The 17,032-nt window shown below is 44.4% G+C and overlaps 1 protein-coding gene across 1 annotated transcript; it reads right to left on the reverse strand.

Annotated features, from left to right (window-relative positions):
• Window positions 1-3,919: 3,919 nt before the first annotated feature.
• On the reverse strand, window positions 3,920-9,212 carry LOC142260463 (uncharacterized). Its single transcript, XM_075331934.1, has 4 exons — window positions 8,991-9,212; window positions 8,786-8,909; window positions 8,589-8,702; window positions 3,920-6,528 (listed from the first exon to the last, which is right to left on the reverse strand). The coding sequence occupies exons 1-4, from the start codon at window positions 9,210-9,212 to the stop codon at window positions 5,525-5,527; spliced, it is 1,464 nt and encodes a 487-aa protein (XP_075188049.1). The 3' UTR covers window positions 3,920-5,524.
• Between the last annotated feature and the right edge of the window lie 7,820 nt (window positions 9,213-17,032).

Below are 17,032 nucleotides of genomic sequence, written 5' to 3' on the forward strand. Positions count from 1 at the left end.
GGACTGATGGCTCCAACTTCCATCTGTTCCATAGCCGGCAAAGAAGGTGCCCTAGGTAGAGGGGGCGGAATCTCACACATGGTTCCCCTTCTTTCCCGTAATTTGCGGTCCATACGAACTGCCTCCGTCATCGCATCATCCAAGGTGCTGGGAGGAGGGTGCAGAGCCAAAGTGTCTTTCAGGGAGTCCGAAAGACCTCTCCGGAATTGGCACCTGAGTGCAGAATCATTCCACCGTACCTCAGTGGACCACTGCCAAAACTCAGAACAATATAGCTCAGCAGTGTGGTTTCCCTGAGTGAGACACATGATCCTGTCCTCAGCCACCCATACACGGTCTGGTTCGTCATATATCACCCCGAGGGAGTCAAAGAAGAGGTCAACCGAATGCCGTTCCGGGGCCGAAGGGGGTAGGGAAAACGCCCAGGTCTGGGGACCCCCTCTAAGTAACGACATGACGATCCCCACCCGCTGGGTCTCATTCCCCGAGGACCGAGGCCGGAGAGTGAAAAGAAGCCTGCAACTCTCCCTAAATGTCCGAAATAGGTTTTTCTCCCCTGAGAATTTATCGGGGAGCATCACCGTGGGTTCGGGGGAGGTCAGTTGGACATCAGTGGGACTACGCTGTCCTACGGTTTGTGAGGTAACTGCCACTGAGGTGGCCCTCGCAGAAGCAGAAACCTCACTCTGCAGAATGTTGTGTGAAGCTACCAGGGTGTGATGCTCTGCAGCCAAATCCTGCACCAGCTGCGTAAGGTTGGCTACTTGCTCGCACAAAGTACTGAATGGATCCATTACAGTCTGTTATCCCGCAAAGTTGGATCCCACTACCAAGAATTAAATGGCTTACCCCCCCCCTATGGGAGATAAAGCCTATTGGGGCCGGCTATACTGTAATGCTGCCACCAGGGGGAGCCAGAGCTCTGCAGCAGACGACACTACACAGAGCAATGAGAACCAGGAAGGAAATGCACAGCGTTCTCATGCACTGCCTAATCAGCACAGCTGAGAGGCAGACCTGCAGGGTATGTGAGGAATAGTGAGACAGGCTGGGTCAAACTCCGTACGGGCAGAAGCAGGACCGGAGGAGCGAGCAGAAGCGAAGTCAAAGTCAGGCTAAGGTCAGTACCGGAGGAAGCAACCAAGTGGGGAAATAGGAGGGGGGACACAAGACAGGAGGGACGACCAGGGGACAGAACACAGACAAGGGCACGGGGGCACAGGAACAGACAGATCAGGATATCACTCACAGGACCAGCAATCACAGGCAAAGCAGAGCTAAGCTTATAGCTGGCGCTGGTTCACTGGAAGTGTCAGCTTTTAAGGCATCCAGGGGCCGGAAGTGAGGCCCGAGAGAAGGCTCCGCCCCCTAGCCATATGGATAGGGAGGCGAATCATGACAATAGCTATAGTTTTTTAGCAGTATCTGGCACTGTGCGGATAGGAACCTTTTTACAACCGCTCCAGTGCACTAATGTTTGTGATGGTACCCTTATGAGATAAACGCTGTGTTTTTTGTGGTGAATAGAGGCCCCCTGTGCATATGCCTACACTGTTTTAAACCTCTTTTAAAATCAATTTAATTGTGATCTATCGATTTGACACTTGTATTTATCTGGCTTAACAGTGTCTATGCATTGCACAGATGGGATTTCTGTCAAACCCTGCTGACGCAATTGTTGTGTGACAATTGCATGTATTAAAATAATCAAAACCTTTTGTTTGAATAATACTCATGATGAATGCCTTTAGTCTCTTGATGAGATTTTACTCTTGCACTTGACTGTTTTTTGTTGTTTCTGCAGCAAATATACCTAGGGGTTCGGCAGGTTGTGTATGTGCTTCTTTTTAACATCTCCCCTCTCGGCCACATTATCCATTTATTGTACTCTCTACCTATTTATATATGTATTTTTGCTCACTTTTTGATATATTATAAACAAAAAATATAATAAAAAATATTTATATATATATATTTCTTGAAGCAATCCTACTTGTCTTTCTCCTGTTTTTTGAAGATATAGGTGCGAGCCTCACTCACAAAGGTGACATATGCAGCTTCCTCGCACATTTATTACAATGATATCGGCAGCGGGATTTACCAGTCCTCTATCATGCGGGTCCTGCACTGCCGGAGGTCCACAGCAAGTCTGCTCCATGGGAACGTTGTCTAAAGATTACTGGAAAGTGACAATTTACAGATTAATTTAGGAAATGCCTAAATACCACAATTGTTCCCCCTACATGACGTCTCTCAGCATTGATCAGGAGGCCGGGATGTCACCTATTATTTTATCTTCTGTCAATATTCACTTAGCAGAACTTACTATGGACGGACTTAGTGGATTTACTTCTTTCTTAGAGCTGGGCCTGTGGTCTGTATTGCCAGTCCACATTATACGCATATATAGCCTAGGTCTCAGCTTCCCATACACGGTAAGTTTTTTAACTGCATGAGAGGACACACACTAGCTAGGGACCTCAACGTAGAGAAATACTTTGGCGTAGTGTTGGGGCTCTGTTGCATTGATCAATTCAATAGCTAAATTTCTCTTTATTCATATCTTCATGGCAGTAATGCAGATTCCATTTTTCATATTTTCATTCTTACATATAGCTATTGGATTTTTCATGTCAGGATTCATACAGCAGTTTCTGCTTTTCATATATTCCCCTTACATAGTCACTGGTGTGCATAACTTCTCTGCATATCTTCTACACTTATAGTCCAAACTGTAATAAAGATTTGTGAGCAGAGATGAGCGAACCCGAACACTAACGGTTGTACCGACCATAAACTTTATATAAAAAAAAAATCAGTGTTTGAGTTCAGAGTTTGGGTGCTATATTTATCCTAATCACTCGATCTAGCATTGGTGTGCTCGGGTACGCTCGGTGCTCAGTACAGTGTGAGCCGCTTGCAGTGTTTGAATGGCTTTCACTGAGGGGTAAAAACATTGTTATAGGATGTAAGTGTAAACCCCGACTTCACACCCCTGGAAATGCTCTGTTTATGGCTGGCTCCATGTGGGCGAAGACCCAACTGCCCAATCAGTGACTTCCAATGGGGTTCGTACCAAGTCCGGTTCCTGAACTGAACGTTACCTAAAGTCTATTTGAAAAATCCGAACCCAAACTTCAACGGGTCTGCTTATCTCTATTTGTGGGTAGCCCTACAAAAAAATAATCCCTTTGATATCAGACATATAAAATCCTTTCTATTTTTTTATTACAGCAATTATCCTTTCTAATAGGGATCATTCTTATAACATAAAGGGCCCAATTTATGCGGGGGCCACTCCTGATTCATGAAATGGTGCATGCCTCTTCATGAATCCGGAGCGTTTGACGATTGGCATGTGCCTCCTTGTGCCATGCTAGAAATAGTACTCCCTTCAGGGACTGGAGTGCGAGCTCTGGCATAGGGAACACCACAGCTACTCATGACTTTAAGGAGATGTGCTGTCACACTCTCGTCCCACGTAAGCTCTGCCAATTTTGGAGTGAAAATGCCAAAAGCCACCAAAATTTGGCACAACTATGAATTGATCCAAATTTTTGTGACTTTTCAAAGTGTCACTTTTTGTGCCACGTTTTGGCATAAAAGCTTTGATAAACTGGGTCCAGAGTGTCTTAACAGCTTCCCCATATCTAGGATTCAGTTCTCCCCTGTTATGGCTGGTGAAAGAAGCTATACCAGCAGTATAGTTCAATACAAAGGGAAGGGGAAAGGAATGCCCTATCACTAGGGAAAGGGGGAAGTGGTGACTTCTTACAATAACCTGCAGCTCACCCTCACTGCTCTTACCAACCCTATACAGGCTCTGCACCTATTGCCGAGCAGGAATACCTCAACCTAGGCAAACCCTGATTTGGGCCCTAAGTAAGGATGGTGGGTATGAGCTCTTCGTCAACACTACTAACGCTAAAGGAGACAAAAGGAAACAATACAGAGGAAATACAAATGCTACCACCTGAGCCAAGGTACATAGCAAAAGTCAAACACTTATCTTAGGAGCAGTTACCACAGAAGTCTCTGGAACAACAAGAAGAGCCGACCACTGCAAACCACAGCCAGGAACAACTATAAACCTCACCCAGAGCACCTCAGGGTGAGGTTTATAAAGGAAGTCAGAGGCTGACAACTGAGAGGAAAAGCTGACCGTTTCCCAGGGTCATGGAGTCTGCTGCTGCAGAAACAGAGAACTGTCAGATAACAACACGTGCTGCAAATTTCTGGGATTTTCCAACACTTCTGCCACTAGACTGTCAGGCGGCCGTGACATCTCCGTGACATCCCCTCACTATTTTTGTGCAAAATGCATACAGCTCTGCCTCAACTCCAGAGGTTCTGAGACAAAATCATCACATCTAGACAATAGAGAAAGACAGGCATGAAGAATATATATTTACAAGCATTTATTAACAAAACAACAAGTTTTCAAATGCAATTATATACAATATAATATACTTCAAAGTTCCTATCTCCAATCTGGTGCTGCGCTTTTTAGTAAATAAAGCAGTGGGCAATCTGAGATTAGTGAATTATCTAAATATAATCCAGTATCAAAACCTTTTACAAATATTCCTAAAGGCTCTCAAAATACCCAATTTACTAGCAAAGTTGAGCCCGAACTTCTAGTATGTTGGATCTCAGTGTGCAGAGCGGGACCCCACAAATCTCTGCAGCTGTTCTAAGCACAAGACATTGCTCTCTCAACTAATCCAGCGCGGTCACATACTTTTTTAAGGTTTTACTTAACTGCTTAAGAAGGATGCTATAGAGCTGGGGTCCTAGAGCTCATTCTTTCACGGAGAGTGTGATCTCTGAGGGTTGTGTGATCTCACAACCTGGAAGTTAATTTTGGGGGACATTAGGGACACTTCCAAAAGTTTTGGTACTGGATAATATTTAGAAAATGCACTAATCTGTGGCTCTCCACTGTTTTAGTAAATAAAAACAGCAGCCACAGATTTGCTATAAGCACTATTTAAAGGAAAAGTCATCAAACACATTGTGCTAGAGATTGGGGATATTACCCCTGTAACAGTGTCAGCAGCAGATCCCCCCCCCCATAATAGCACGTCATGACATTTTTTTGCAAGTCTTTTTCCCTATTTTCCTTCTTCATAACCTAAGTGTGTCTTATGGTCCAAAAAATACAATAAGTTTAAAAAGAGATAAAATTGTTCTTTCTCTCACCAATTCTTACTTAAGCAATTGTAGCCGATTTTTCGATAAAACCCTTTGAATTATAGTACATCATGATGGCTTCTCCTGTGTTATTCATCTGACAACAGGACCTGATTAATGATAAAAAAAAAACATTTGGCAAATTCTGAACACAAGAATGGCTGCTCCGCTCTGTTGGTTTTCTGATGGTCGGCAAGACTTGATTTACCAGTTAAACATTTCAATTATTCACAACATGAAAAAGGTTCCTTCCCTGTGTGGCTTCTTCACATGTTTAACTAGACCTGATTTCTGAGAATTACATTTTACACATTCAGAACATAAAAATTGTTTATTTTGTGTGATTTTTTTGATGGTAAACAAGATATGACTTCCTAATGAAACATTTACTACATTCTGGGCAGGAAAATGGCTTCTCCCCTGTGTGAGATCTTTGATGCCTAACCAGAGCTGATTTCTGAATAAAACATTTCCCACATTCTGAACATGAAAATGGCTTCTCCCCTGTGTGATTTTTATGATGTCTAACAAGCTCTGATTTCTGAATAAAACATTTCCCACATTCTGAACATGAAAATGGCTTTTCCCCTTTGTGAAATCTTTGATGCAAAACAAGTTCTGGATTCCGAATAAAACATTTCCCACACTCTGAACATGAAAATGGCTTCTCCCCTGTGTGAGATCTTTGATGCTCAACAAGTTCTGATTTTCGAATAAAACATTTCCCACATTGTGAACATGAAAATAGCTTCTCCCCGGTGTGACGTTTTCCATGGTCAACAAGATTTGATTTCCTACTAAAACATTTACCACATTCCAAGCATGAAAATGGCTTCACCCCTGTGTGATTTTTCTTATGCACAACAAGATGTGATTTCTGAATAAAACATTTCCCACACTCTGAACATGAAAATGGCTTCTCCCCTGTGTGAATTCTTTGATGCTCAACAAGATTTGATTTCCATATGAAACATTTCCCACACTCTGAACATGAAAATGGCTTCTCCCCTGTATGATATCTTTGATGGTTAACAAGATATGATTTCCTGGTAAAACATTTCCCACAGTTTGGACATGAAAATGGTTTCTCCCTTGTAGGAGCCGTTTCATGTTCCACATCCTTTCTGTAACTTTTATTTTGTTTACAATTCTGTGATAAATCGTAATTATGTACTTGAATGAAAAGAGCAGATGATAAAGCTTTCCGAGGAAGAACTGGAGGTATATCTGGGACAACAGCATGCTCTTCATATGTGTCATGTGTGATACTTTCATCATTTGTTATAAATTCTGAAGATATTAGAGGTCCATCTGAACTCCCAATACAGTCATCTGCTAAAAATAAACACAATGTTATTATTTTTTAATGATATTATCTTGAAAATACATTTTTTTAAACCAAAACATCAGAAATTAAATGAGGAAAAAAATGTATCCTGAATCTGTTTTCCAATTTCGACATCTAAAGGCCCCATTACACGCAACGACGTATCTAACGATATATCGCCGGGGTCACGGATTCCATGACGCACATCCGGCATCGTTAGCGACGTCATTGCGTGTGACACAAACTACCGGCCATTAACGATCAAAAATACTCACCTTATTGTTAATCGTTGACACATCGTTCATTTTCAAAAAATCGTTGATTGTTGAGGACGCAGGTTGTTTGTCGTTCCCGAGGCAGCACACATCGCTACGTATGACACCTCGGGAACGACGAACTACAGCTTACCTGCGGCCACCGGCAATGAGGAAGGAAGGAGGTGGGCGGGATGTTACGGCCGCTCATCTCCGCCCCTCCGCTTCTATTGGGCAGCCGCTTAGTGACGCTGCTGTGACGCCGTACGAACCGCCCCCTTAGAATCTTAGAAAGGAGGCGGTCCACCGGCAACACCGACGTCGCTAGGCAGGTAAGTCCGTGTGACAGCTCCTAACGATTTTGTGTGCCACGGGCAGCGATTTGCCCGTGACGCACAAACGACGGGGGCAGGTGCTTTCACCAGCGATATCGCTAGCGATATCGCTGCGTGTAAAGCCTCCTTAAGAGTTACATCGGCATTAATTCGGATCTCCCATTCCTAGCACCAGTTCTCTGGAATGTGCAACAGTAAATAATCTAATTGACTGTCACAATGTGACTGCAGGATAATGAGGGACAGGGGGCTCCTAAACTGTCCCTCACAATAGGGAACCCTAAGCTATTCTTAACCTCTGGATTACCCCTGAAGATGGAAGGAAGGGGCAGGAGTATGATGGAAACACAGATTAAGACAGACGGGACACATGGCAAACTCACAGAAATAAACAGTGAGAGACTAAGGAGAAAAGCAAGAGCAGGAAGGCAGCAACAAAAAGACAACAAGGCTTAACACCACAACAGCTCACAGTAATAATTCACAACAACCACCCATAAGTCTGGATCACAACACCTGACCAGACCAGTATAGGTAAGCTATAGCTGGCATTAATGAAATAGTCCAGCCAGCATATACAGAAGGGGAGCGAACAATACTTTCTCCTCTACAGCATGTGATCAAGGACATTAACAAGCAGCCCAGCAGAGGATTATGGCCACTTTACACACAGAGATAAATCTGCGGCAGATCTGTGGTTGCAGTGAAATTGTGGACAATCAGTGCCAGGTTTGTGGCTGTGTACAAATGGAACAATATGTCCATGATTTCACTGCAACCACAGATCTGCCAAAGATTTATCTCTGTGTGTAAAGTGGCCTTAACTCTTGCTAGCCTGCCCAAGCCTGTGGTTCCACGCCTGCGTCTCCCTGTGCTGCTCACAGACATCAGAAAAGTTAACATACAGAGTACCAGAATCTATAAATTCCACAGATCCTGACGTCGCCATGACAGTTGGCAAAAGCTGCAACAATCTCCTTGTAACATTGATCCACAACACAGACAATTTCAAAGAGATTTTTTTTTCGAAGTTCATTTAGACTCCTGCAATTAACAGATCTTTGGTTACATCATGTCACATGACTTTGAAGTCAAAGGTCCTTAAACAATCAACCTTAGAATACAACTGATGAGGTCCCTAAGAGAGAAATTGTGCAGTTTGACTCCTCCCAATGTTGGCCCTGACTATAACTAGAGCTTATTTTTGGAATAGGGCTTATATTTCAAGCATTCTCCAAAAATCCCATAAAATCATGCTAGGTCTTATTTTCGGTTTAGGTCGTCTTTTCGGGGAAACAGGGTATTCATGAACCCTCTGCAGGTCTTTGAGTTGACATCATAACAACACAGAGAAGACACTAGAAACAAACAGCAGAAGAAGCAGAAGCAAAGAAAATACAGCTGAACAAAACAGAGCAGAAAGTGAAAAAATGTAAACACAAAATTAGTGCAGAAAGTACATGAGTAGATATCTCTTACTGGATAGAGCTGGAGGACACACATCCTGAGGAACATCGGGGTCTTCTTGTTTACAGTCCTGAGGGAGAAGAGGACGGGGACATCTCTCTGGTGTTGTCCTCCTACTGGATAGACCTGGAGGAGACAAATCCAGGGACTGAATTCATTCCTTACATACAGATAATTATAGGCCGTGTGTATTTAGTCCTGTCTATTACCTGGTGATGTGAGGGGCTGGGGAACCTCCATCATGACGTCCTTGTACAGATCTTTGTGTCCTTCTAAATACTCCCACTCCTCCATGGAGAAATAGACGGTGACGTCCTGACACCTTATAGGAACCTGACACATACAATGATACCGTCACCCCCGATCCCTTCATAGCGTTACTGTATAATGTCCCAGCATTCCCAGCAGTGTCACCTCTCCAGTCAGCAGCTCAATCATCTTGTAGGTGAGTTCTAGGATCTTCTGGTCATTGATGTCCTCATGTATCGGGGGGTGAGGTGGAGGCCCCGTGATTGGGCTCAGGGGTCTTCCCCATCCCTCAGACACAGGGGCCTGACAGCGCTCACTAGAGGTCTTCTTCACTACTGTGTAATCCTGGTTATGGAGAGACACAGTAATAAATCTCACTCCAGACATTTCCAGAGTCCTCACCTCTCCAGTTCTGTCCATCTGTTATTCCCATAGATAAGAATGATGTAATGTGACGTCATCAGAATCTCTCACCTCTCCAGTAAGCCGGAAGAGGATCTCTAGGGTGAGGTGTAATATCCTCTCCGCCATCTTGTCCCTGTCCATATCCATCCTTCACGGGGCAATCAGGAAAATTCTCTTCTATAGAAAATCTCCAGAGAGGATCCGATATTGTAGGGACCTTAATGGGAAGATGAGCTGGTGTAAACATATGAAATACAATTACTAGTGCTATGATATCGGTATGAAGCAGTAATGTGATAACTTCATATGTCTAGAGGTCACAGAGGATTCCTATGTGAACCGAACCTCATTGGAAGTCACCGATTTTCCCTTTCAGCTATTCAACATATGATCAGTTATGCAGATTCTCATCATGTCGTTGCATCGTTAATGTTTCAATCTTTGTCTTCCTGTATACTATAAATTACAAACCTGTTCTCACATTCCCTAATAGATCTGTGTGTTATTAGGTCGATCCCAAAGAGAAAGGTCACTGGTTGGAATCGAGGAGAAAAACCGGATCATCCAGCTCATCAATAGCGGTCTCTTGGCCAAGAAAATTGGCAAACTGCAACTTTTGTGGCCATGACAGTTGGAAGAATATGAAGTGAAGTCCGTCCATCCATTCAAAAGCCAAGAGGTGACATCCAGGCAAAATATTGGAGTCAACAAGTAGAAAAGTGGAAAGAAGAAGATTGGAAACGGGTGATTTGGAGCAATGAGATGAAAGTCAATAGACAGCCCTAATGGGAGCAAATGGGTCTGGAAGAAACAAGGGAAAAGAGGGGCAAACGGATCGAGAAATTGAAGGAACTGTCAAGTTCCATGGTGGAAGCCTGATGATATGATGGTTTCTCAGTCAAAAGCGATACTTAACCAGGATCGATGGTGTTCTCAATGCTGAGCTATATGTGAGGATCCTACAAGACGGACCGTTTTTTTTTTTTTGTTTAATAAGATGCACCGGATTATAAGACACACCCTATATTTGAAGGAGGAGTATAGAAAAATAGAAAATAATGTTTTTATTGTTAAAATGAGGGTCCGGCTTATAATTCTAGCGCCTCTTATATTAACTCACTAGTGGAGGCAGGGTAGGCGATGCTGTCGGCATGAAGGAAAGGGTGTCACGGCTTAGGAGGGTCAGCGATGCTGTGGGCTCAGAGGAGGGGGTGTTATGGCTCAATAGGGTCAGTGTGTAGAGGGTCGGCAACACTGCTGCGGGCACGTCGGGTGTCAGGGTGGCGGGCACCATTGATCTGCCAGTGGGTTCGCAAGAGGGGGTGTTGTGGCTCAGTGTGTGGCAGCGGAGGGTCGGCGATACTGCGGACTTGTGGGGTGTCGCGGCGGCAATGACTATTGATCTGCTGCTGGATTGCGGGCTGCTTTGAATCACCTGCAGTTGACGAGATAGACTTCAAGAAAATTGCTGCGGAGCAGGCGCATGTGCAGATTAATGTGATGGACTTCAAGAAAATGGTCATGGAGTCCTATTTGCGCATGTGCCGCTTCCACGGCCATTTTCTTGAAGTTCATTTCATCAACTGTGGGAGATTCAAAGCAGCCCGCTGGCAGATCAATGGTGCTCGCTGCTGCGACACCCCACAAGCCTGCAGTATCGCCAACCCTGCGCCACCATTGCTGCCCTGGTAAACCATATGCGGTTTGTAAAATGCACCCCCATTTTTCCCCCAGTTTTGGGGGAAAATAAAGTGCGTCTTACAAACCGGAAAATACAGTACTTCATACATTCGAGTACCATGGGTACAAAAAGGACAAGATATTGTTCCAGCAGGACAACGACCCGAAGCATATGGCGAGATTGGGGAAGAAATGGCTCAATGACAATGAAGTACAGGAGATGGATTGTCTCCACAGTCCCCAGACATTAACACTAGAACTACTGAAGTAGTCATTTTGACTACTTTGCACTATGTATTTCTATATAGGTGTCACGAGTCCAGTAGTTCTAGTGTTAAAGTGAACCTGTCAGGTCCAGTGTGCACCCAGAATCACGAGCAGTTCTGGGTGCATATTGCTAATCCTTGCCTAACCGTCCCTGTATCTAGTAGCATAGATAAAGGGATCTTTAGAAAAAAGTATTACTAAAGATCTTTTATTGTATGCAAATGAGTGCTGGGACTAGTCCTCTGGGCGTTAGTTCCCCTGGCTAGTCAGCCCCATTAGCATTTTGCACGCCCCCGTGGGTGTGCTAACATGCTAATGAATATGCAGTGTCAGAGGATGATCTCACTCACCTCTCTGCAGCCATCATCGCCGCACGCTGGATTATGGCTCAGTGTGCGTGACCCCGGGATTTAGGTCATGCGCACAATGAAGCTGGGTGTACGCATCCCGGCTTCAAACTGAAGTAGTGTGCATGACCCATACTCCGGGATCATGCGCACTGAGCCAAAATCCAGCGTCGGGCGGTGATGGCAGCTGAGAGATGAGTGAAAGCATCCTGTGACGCTGTGCATTCATTTGCATGATAGTACGTCCCTGTGGGTGTACTAACATTCTAATGGGGTTGACTAGCAAGGGAAGCAACACCCCTGGGACTAGTCCCCGCGCTCGTTAGCATATCATAAAGGATCTTTAGAAATACTTTTTCTACAGATCCCTTTATCTATGCTAGTGTATAAAGGGACCATTAGGCAGGGATTAGTAATATGCACCCAGAACTGCTCGTGGTTCTGAGTGCATATTGGACTAGACAGGTTCCCTTTAACCTAACCCAACACTTGTGGGTGAAGAAAGAGCTGTATACATCCCTAGTGAGGAGACCAGTATACACCAACACAGGGAACGTGGAGAAGAGACCTGACCAGTATACACCAACATTGGGAACATGGAGAAGAGACCTGACCAGTATAACACTGGGAATGTAAAGAATAGACCTGACCAGTATACACCAACACTGGGAACGTGGAGAAGAGACCTGACCAGTATACACCAACACTGGGGACGTGGAGAAGAGACCTGACCAGTATACACCAATACTGGGAACGTGGAGAAGAGACCTGACCAGTATACACCAACATTGGGAACGTGGAGAAGAGACCTGACCAGTATACACCAACATTGGGAACGTGGAGAAGAGACCTGACCAGTATACACCAACATTGGGAACGTGGAGAAGAGACCTGACCAGTATACACCAATACTGGGAACGTGGAGAAGAGACCTGACCAGTATACACCAACACTGGGAACGTGGAGAAGAGACCTGACCAGTATACACCAACACTGGGAACGTGGAGAAGAGACCTGACCAGTATACACCAACACTGGGAACGTGGAGAAGAGACCTGACCAGTATATACCAACACTGGGAACGTGGAGAAGAGACCTGACCAGTATAAACCAACACTGGGAACGTGGAGAAGAGACCTGACCAGTATACACCAACACTGGGAACGTGGAGAAGAGACCTGACCAGTATACACCAACACTGGGAACGTGGAGAAGAGACCTGACCAGTATATACCAACACTGGGAACGTGGAGAAGAGAACTGACCAGTATAAACCAACACTGGGAACGTGGAGAAGAGACCTGACCAGTATACACCAACACTGGGAACGTGGAGAAGAGACCTGACCAGTATATACCAACACTGGGAACGTGGAGAAGAGACCTGACAAGTATACACCAACACTGGGAACGTGGAGAAGAGACCTGACCAGTATACACCAACACTGGGAACGTAGAGAAGAGACCTGACCAGTATACACCAACACTGGGAACGTGGAGAAGAGACCTGACCAGTATACACCAACACTGGGAACGTGGAGAAGAGACCTGACCAGTATACACCAACACTGGGAACGTGGAGAAGAGACCTGACCAGTATACACCAACACTGGGAACGTGGAGAACAGACCGGACCAGTATACACCAACACTGGGAACGTGGAGAAGAGACCTGACCAGTATACACCAACACTGGGAACATGGAGAAGAGACCGGACCAGTATACACCAACACTGGGAATGTGGAGAAGAAACCTGACCAGTATACACCAACACTGGGAACGTGGAGAAGAGACCTGACCAGTATACACCAACACTGGGAACGTGGAGAAGAGACCTGACCAGTATACACCAACACTGGGAACGTGGAGAAGAGACCTGACCAGTATACACCAACACTGGGAACGTGGAGAAGAAACCTGACCAGTATACACCAACACTAGGAACGTGGAGAAGAGACCTGACCAGTATACACCAACACTGGGAACGTGGAGAAGAGACCTGACCAGTATACACCAACACTGGGAATGTGGAGAAGAGACCTGACCAGTATACACCAACACTGGGAACGTGGAGAAGAGACCTGACCAGTATACACCAACACTGGGAACGTGGAGAAGAGACCTGACCAGTATACATCAACACTGGGAACGTGGAGAAGAGACCTGACCAGTATACACCAACACTGGGAACATGGAGAAGAGACCTGACCAGTATACACCAACACTGGGAACGTGGAGAAGAGACCCGACCAGTATACACCAACACTGGGAACATGGAGAAAAGACCTAACCAGTATACACCAACACTGGGAACATGGAGAAGAGACCTGACCAGTATACACCAACACTGGGAACGTGGAGAAGAGACCTGACCAGTATACACCAACACTGGGAACGTGGAGAAGAGACCTGGGAGCAGATTTCAGTGGAGACATACAGTACGTGAATCTGATAGAGAGCCCAGAAGGATTCAGGAGAGGTGAAAGCCAAAAGGTGGATTTACAAAATATTCACAAAATAATACAAATTTACATTTTGATTTTTAGAAGCAAAATGTTAACAATGCAGTGACATGACAACAATCTGCATAACTAATCATATGCTAAATAGCTGCAAGTCACATTTATGTAGGATATAGCCAAGATGATTGTAGGTCGTCATTTTCAGCTGGAAGCTGTAGTGGATGGTGAGATATGGAGCCTGAAAGTCAAAAGTGCAAAACATTGTTATCCTTTTGCTCGTCAGTGTGAGTACATCAATGGCAGAAATGGGTTTGGGGTTTTTTTCCCCCAAAACTTCACCAAATCTGGAATTTTGATCAATCTTTTCAGCGCAATAAACAATAAAGTGAATAGAGTCATTCAAAAATAGTTAAAATGGGAAAAAGATAAGTCGTCGTGTGAGTATAGAGGCAGAAAAGTAATAAATGTGCAATGTAAAGTGACAAACACTGTATTATCATATAGAAAAAGTGGGAAATATGTGACTGAGGGGAAGGTAACATCTGTCCGGAGCGGAGCAGCTGCCCCAGAGTCAGTGTTACAGGAGGGTCTCTGCCATCCGAGGCCAACACTGACCGCGAGTGTGAGGAAAGTCTATAGACAGTGTGACGGTGATAATAGTGTGTAAAACTGCCCGGGCCAAGGAACTAATGCACTAGCAGGGTGAAGCAAGACCCCCAATAAATATGAGGTATTGGTTGGTATTCTGGCCAGAATATATATATATATATATATATATATATATATATATATATATATATATATCAGACCAAAAGTTTGGATACACCTTCTCATTCAAAGACTTTTCTTTATTTTCAGGACTCTGAAAATTGTAGATTCACATTGAAGGCATCAAAACTATGAATTAACACATGTGGAATGAAATACTTAAAAAAGTGTGAAACAACTGAAAATATGTCTTATATTCTAGGTTCTTCAAAGTAGCCACCTTTTGCTTTCATTATTACTTTGCACACTCTTGGCATTCTCTTGATGAGCTTCAAGAGGTAGTCACCGGAAATGGTTTTCCAACAGTCTTGAAGGCGTTCCCAGACATGCTTAGCACTTGTAGGCCCTTTTGCTTTCACTCTGCGGTCCAGCTCACTACAAACCATCTCGATTGGGTTCAGGTCTGGTGACTGTGGAGACCAGGTTATCTGGTGTAGCACCCCATCACTCTCCTTCTTAGTCAAATAGCCCTTACACAGCCTGGAGGTGTGTTTGGGGTCATTGTCCTGTTGAAAAATAAATGATGATCCAACTAAACGCAAACCGGATGGAATAGCACGCCGCTGCCAGATGCTGTGGTAGCCATGCTGGTTCAATTTTGAATAAATCCCCAACAGTGTCACCAGCAAAGCACCCCCACACCATCACACCTTCAGCCCGTGGCCCGTGAGGAAGCAGCTCCTGTTTTCATGTCTGCAAGCCTCGCTTCCCTCTCCTCAGAAAGTTCATTGGCCCTTGAGGAAGCAGATCTTGTTCTCATGTCTGCAAGTCTCGCTTCCCTCTCCTCAGAAAGTTCATTGGCTCTTGAGGAAGCAGCTCCTGTTCTCTTGTCTGCAAGCCTCGCTTCCCTCTCCTCAGAAAGTTCATTGGCCCTTGAGGAAGCAGATCTTGTTCTCATGTCTGCAAGTCTCGCTTCCCTCTCCTCAGAAAGTTCATTGGCTCTTGAGGAAGCAGCTGCTGTTCTCATCTGTGTCAGCCTTGTTTCTCGGTCTTCACATTTTTCATTGGCCCATAATGCAGCTTTTCTTTTCGCATCAGCTGATATTCGTACCAAGGAATTCCTTTACCTATGAGGCATTATTGTGGTAAAAATAGCCTGTAACTGACAGTTTCTATATCCTCTCACATAGAGGTAATGTGACTGACATCAGCCTTTCCACCTTTACCATGCCTGATGAAGGGACCTGAGATGTCTTGAATGCTTGCTTTGTAACATCACTTTATTTTATTTTAGTTAGCCATTAAAAGGTATCACAAGATTATAATTTTGTTCCTCTCACTGAGAACATTCAATAATTTTTCAACTGGCTAACACAGTACCAAAACATTTTCACTTGTAACCTTTCCACCAACACACCCTAACTGACATCCTATTACCTCACACAAGCTTTGTTATACTGAGAATGTCCTTTGTTGCCTATATTAACCAATCAGAGCTCAGATTAATTAACTGTAGCAAAATAGAAGCTGAGCTGTGATTGGTTGCTATTGGCAGCCTGATAAATCCCCTGGCAACATTAAGCCCTCCCCCTGACAGTATATATTAGCTCACACATACACATAATAGACAGGTCATGTGACTGACAGCTGCCGTATTTCCTATATGGTACATGTGTTGTTCTTGTAGTTTGGCTACTTATTAATCAGATTTTTATTTTTGAAGGATAATATCAGACTTGTGTGTGTTTTAGGGCGATTATGTGGCGAGGTTGGTATATGTGTGGTGAGATGTGTGCTGAGGGTGGTATATGTACCAGACTTGTGTGTGTTTAAGGCGATTATGTGGCGAGGTTGGTGTATGTGTGGTGAAATGTGTGCTGAGGGTGGTATATGTGTTCATGTACATGGTAGTGTGTGGCGCATTTTGTGTGTGTGTTCCCCGAGTGTGGTGAGTATCCCATGTCGGGGCCCCACCTTAGCAACTGTACGGTATATACTCTTTGGCGCCATCGCTCTCATTCTTTAAGTCCCCCTTGTTCACATCTGGCAGCTGTCAATTTGCCCACAACACTTTTCGCTTCACTTTTTCCCCATTATGTAGATAGGGGCAAAATTGATTGGTAAATTGGAATGCGCGGGGTTAAAATTTTGCCTCACAACATAGCCAATGACGCTCTCAGGGTCCAGACGTGTGAGTTTGCAAAATTATGTGTCTGTAGCTGCGACAGTGTAGATGCCAAACTCGGACATATATATATATATACACACACACACACACACACACACACACACACACACACACACACAGCTTTATTAGATATATATAAAACAGTAAAAAG

Source organism: Anomaloglossus baeobatrachus, unplaced genomic scaffold (genome assembly GCF_048569485.1).
Source record: "Anomaloglossus baeobatrachus isolate aAnoBae1 unplaced genomic scaffold, aAnoBae1.hap1 Scaffold_109, whole genome shotgun sequence".
Classification (NCBI taxonomy): domain Eukaryota; kingdom Metazoa; phylum Chordata; class Amphibia; order Anura; family Aromobatidae; genus Anomaloglossus; species Anomaloglossus baeobatrachus.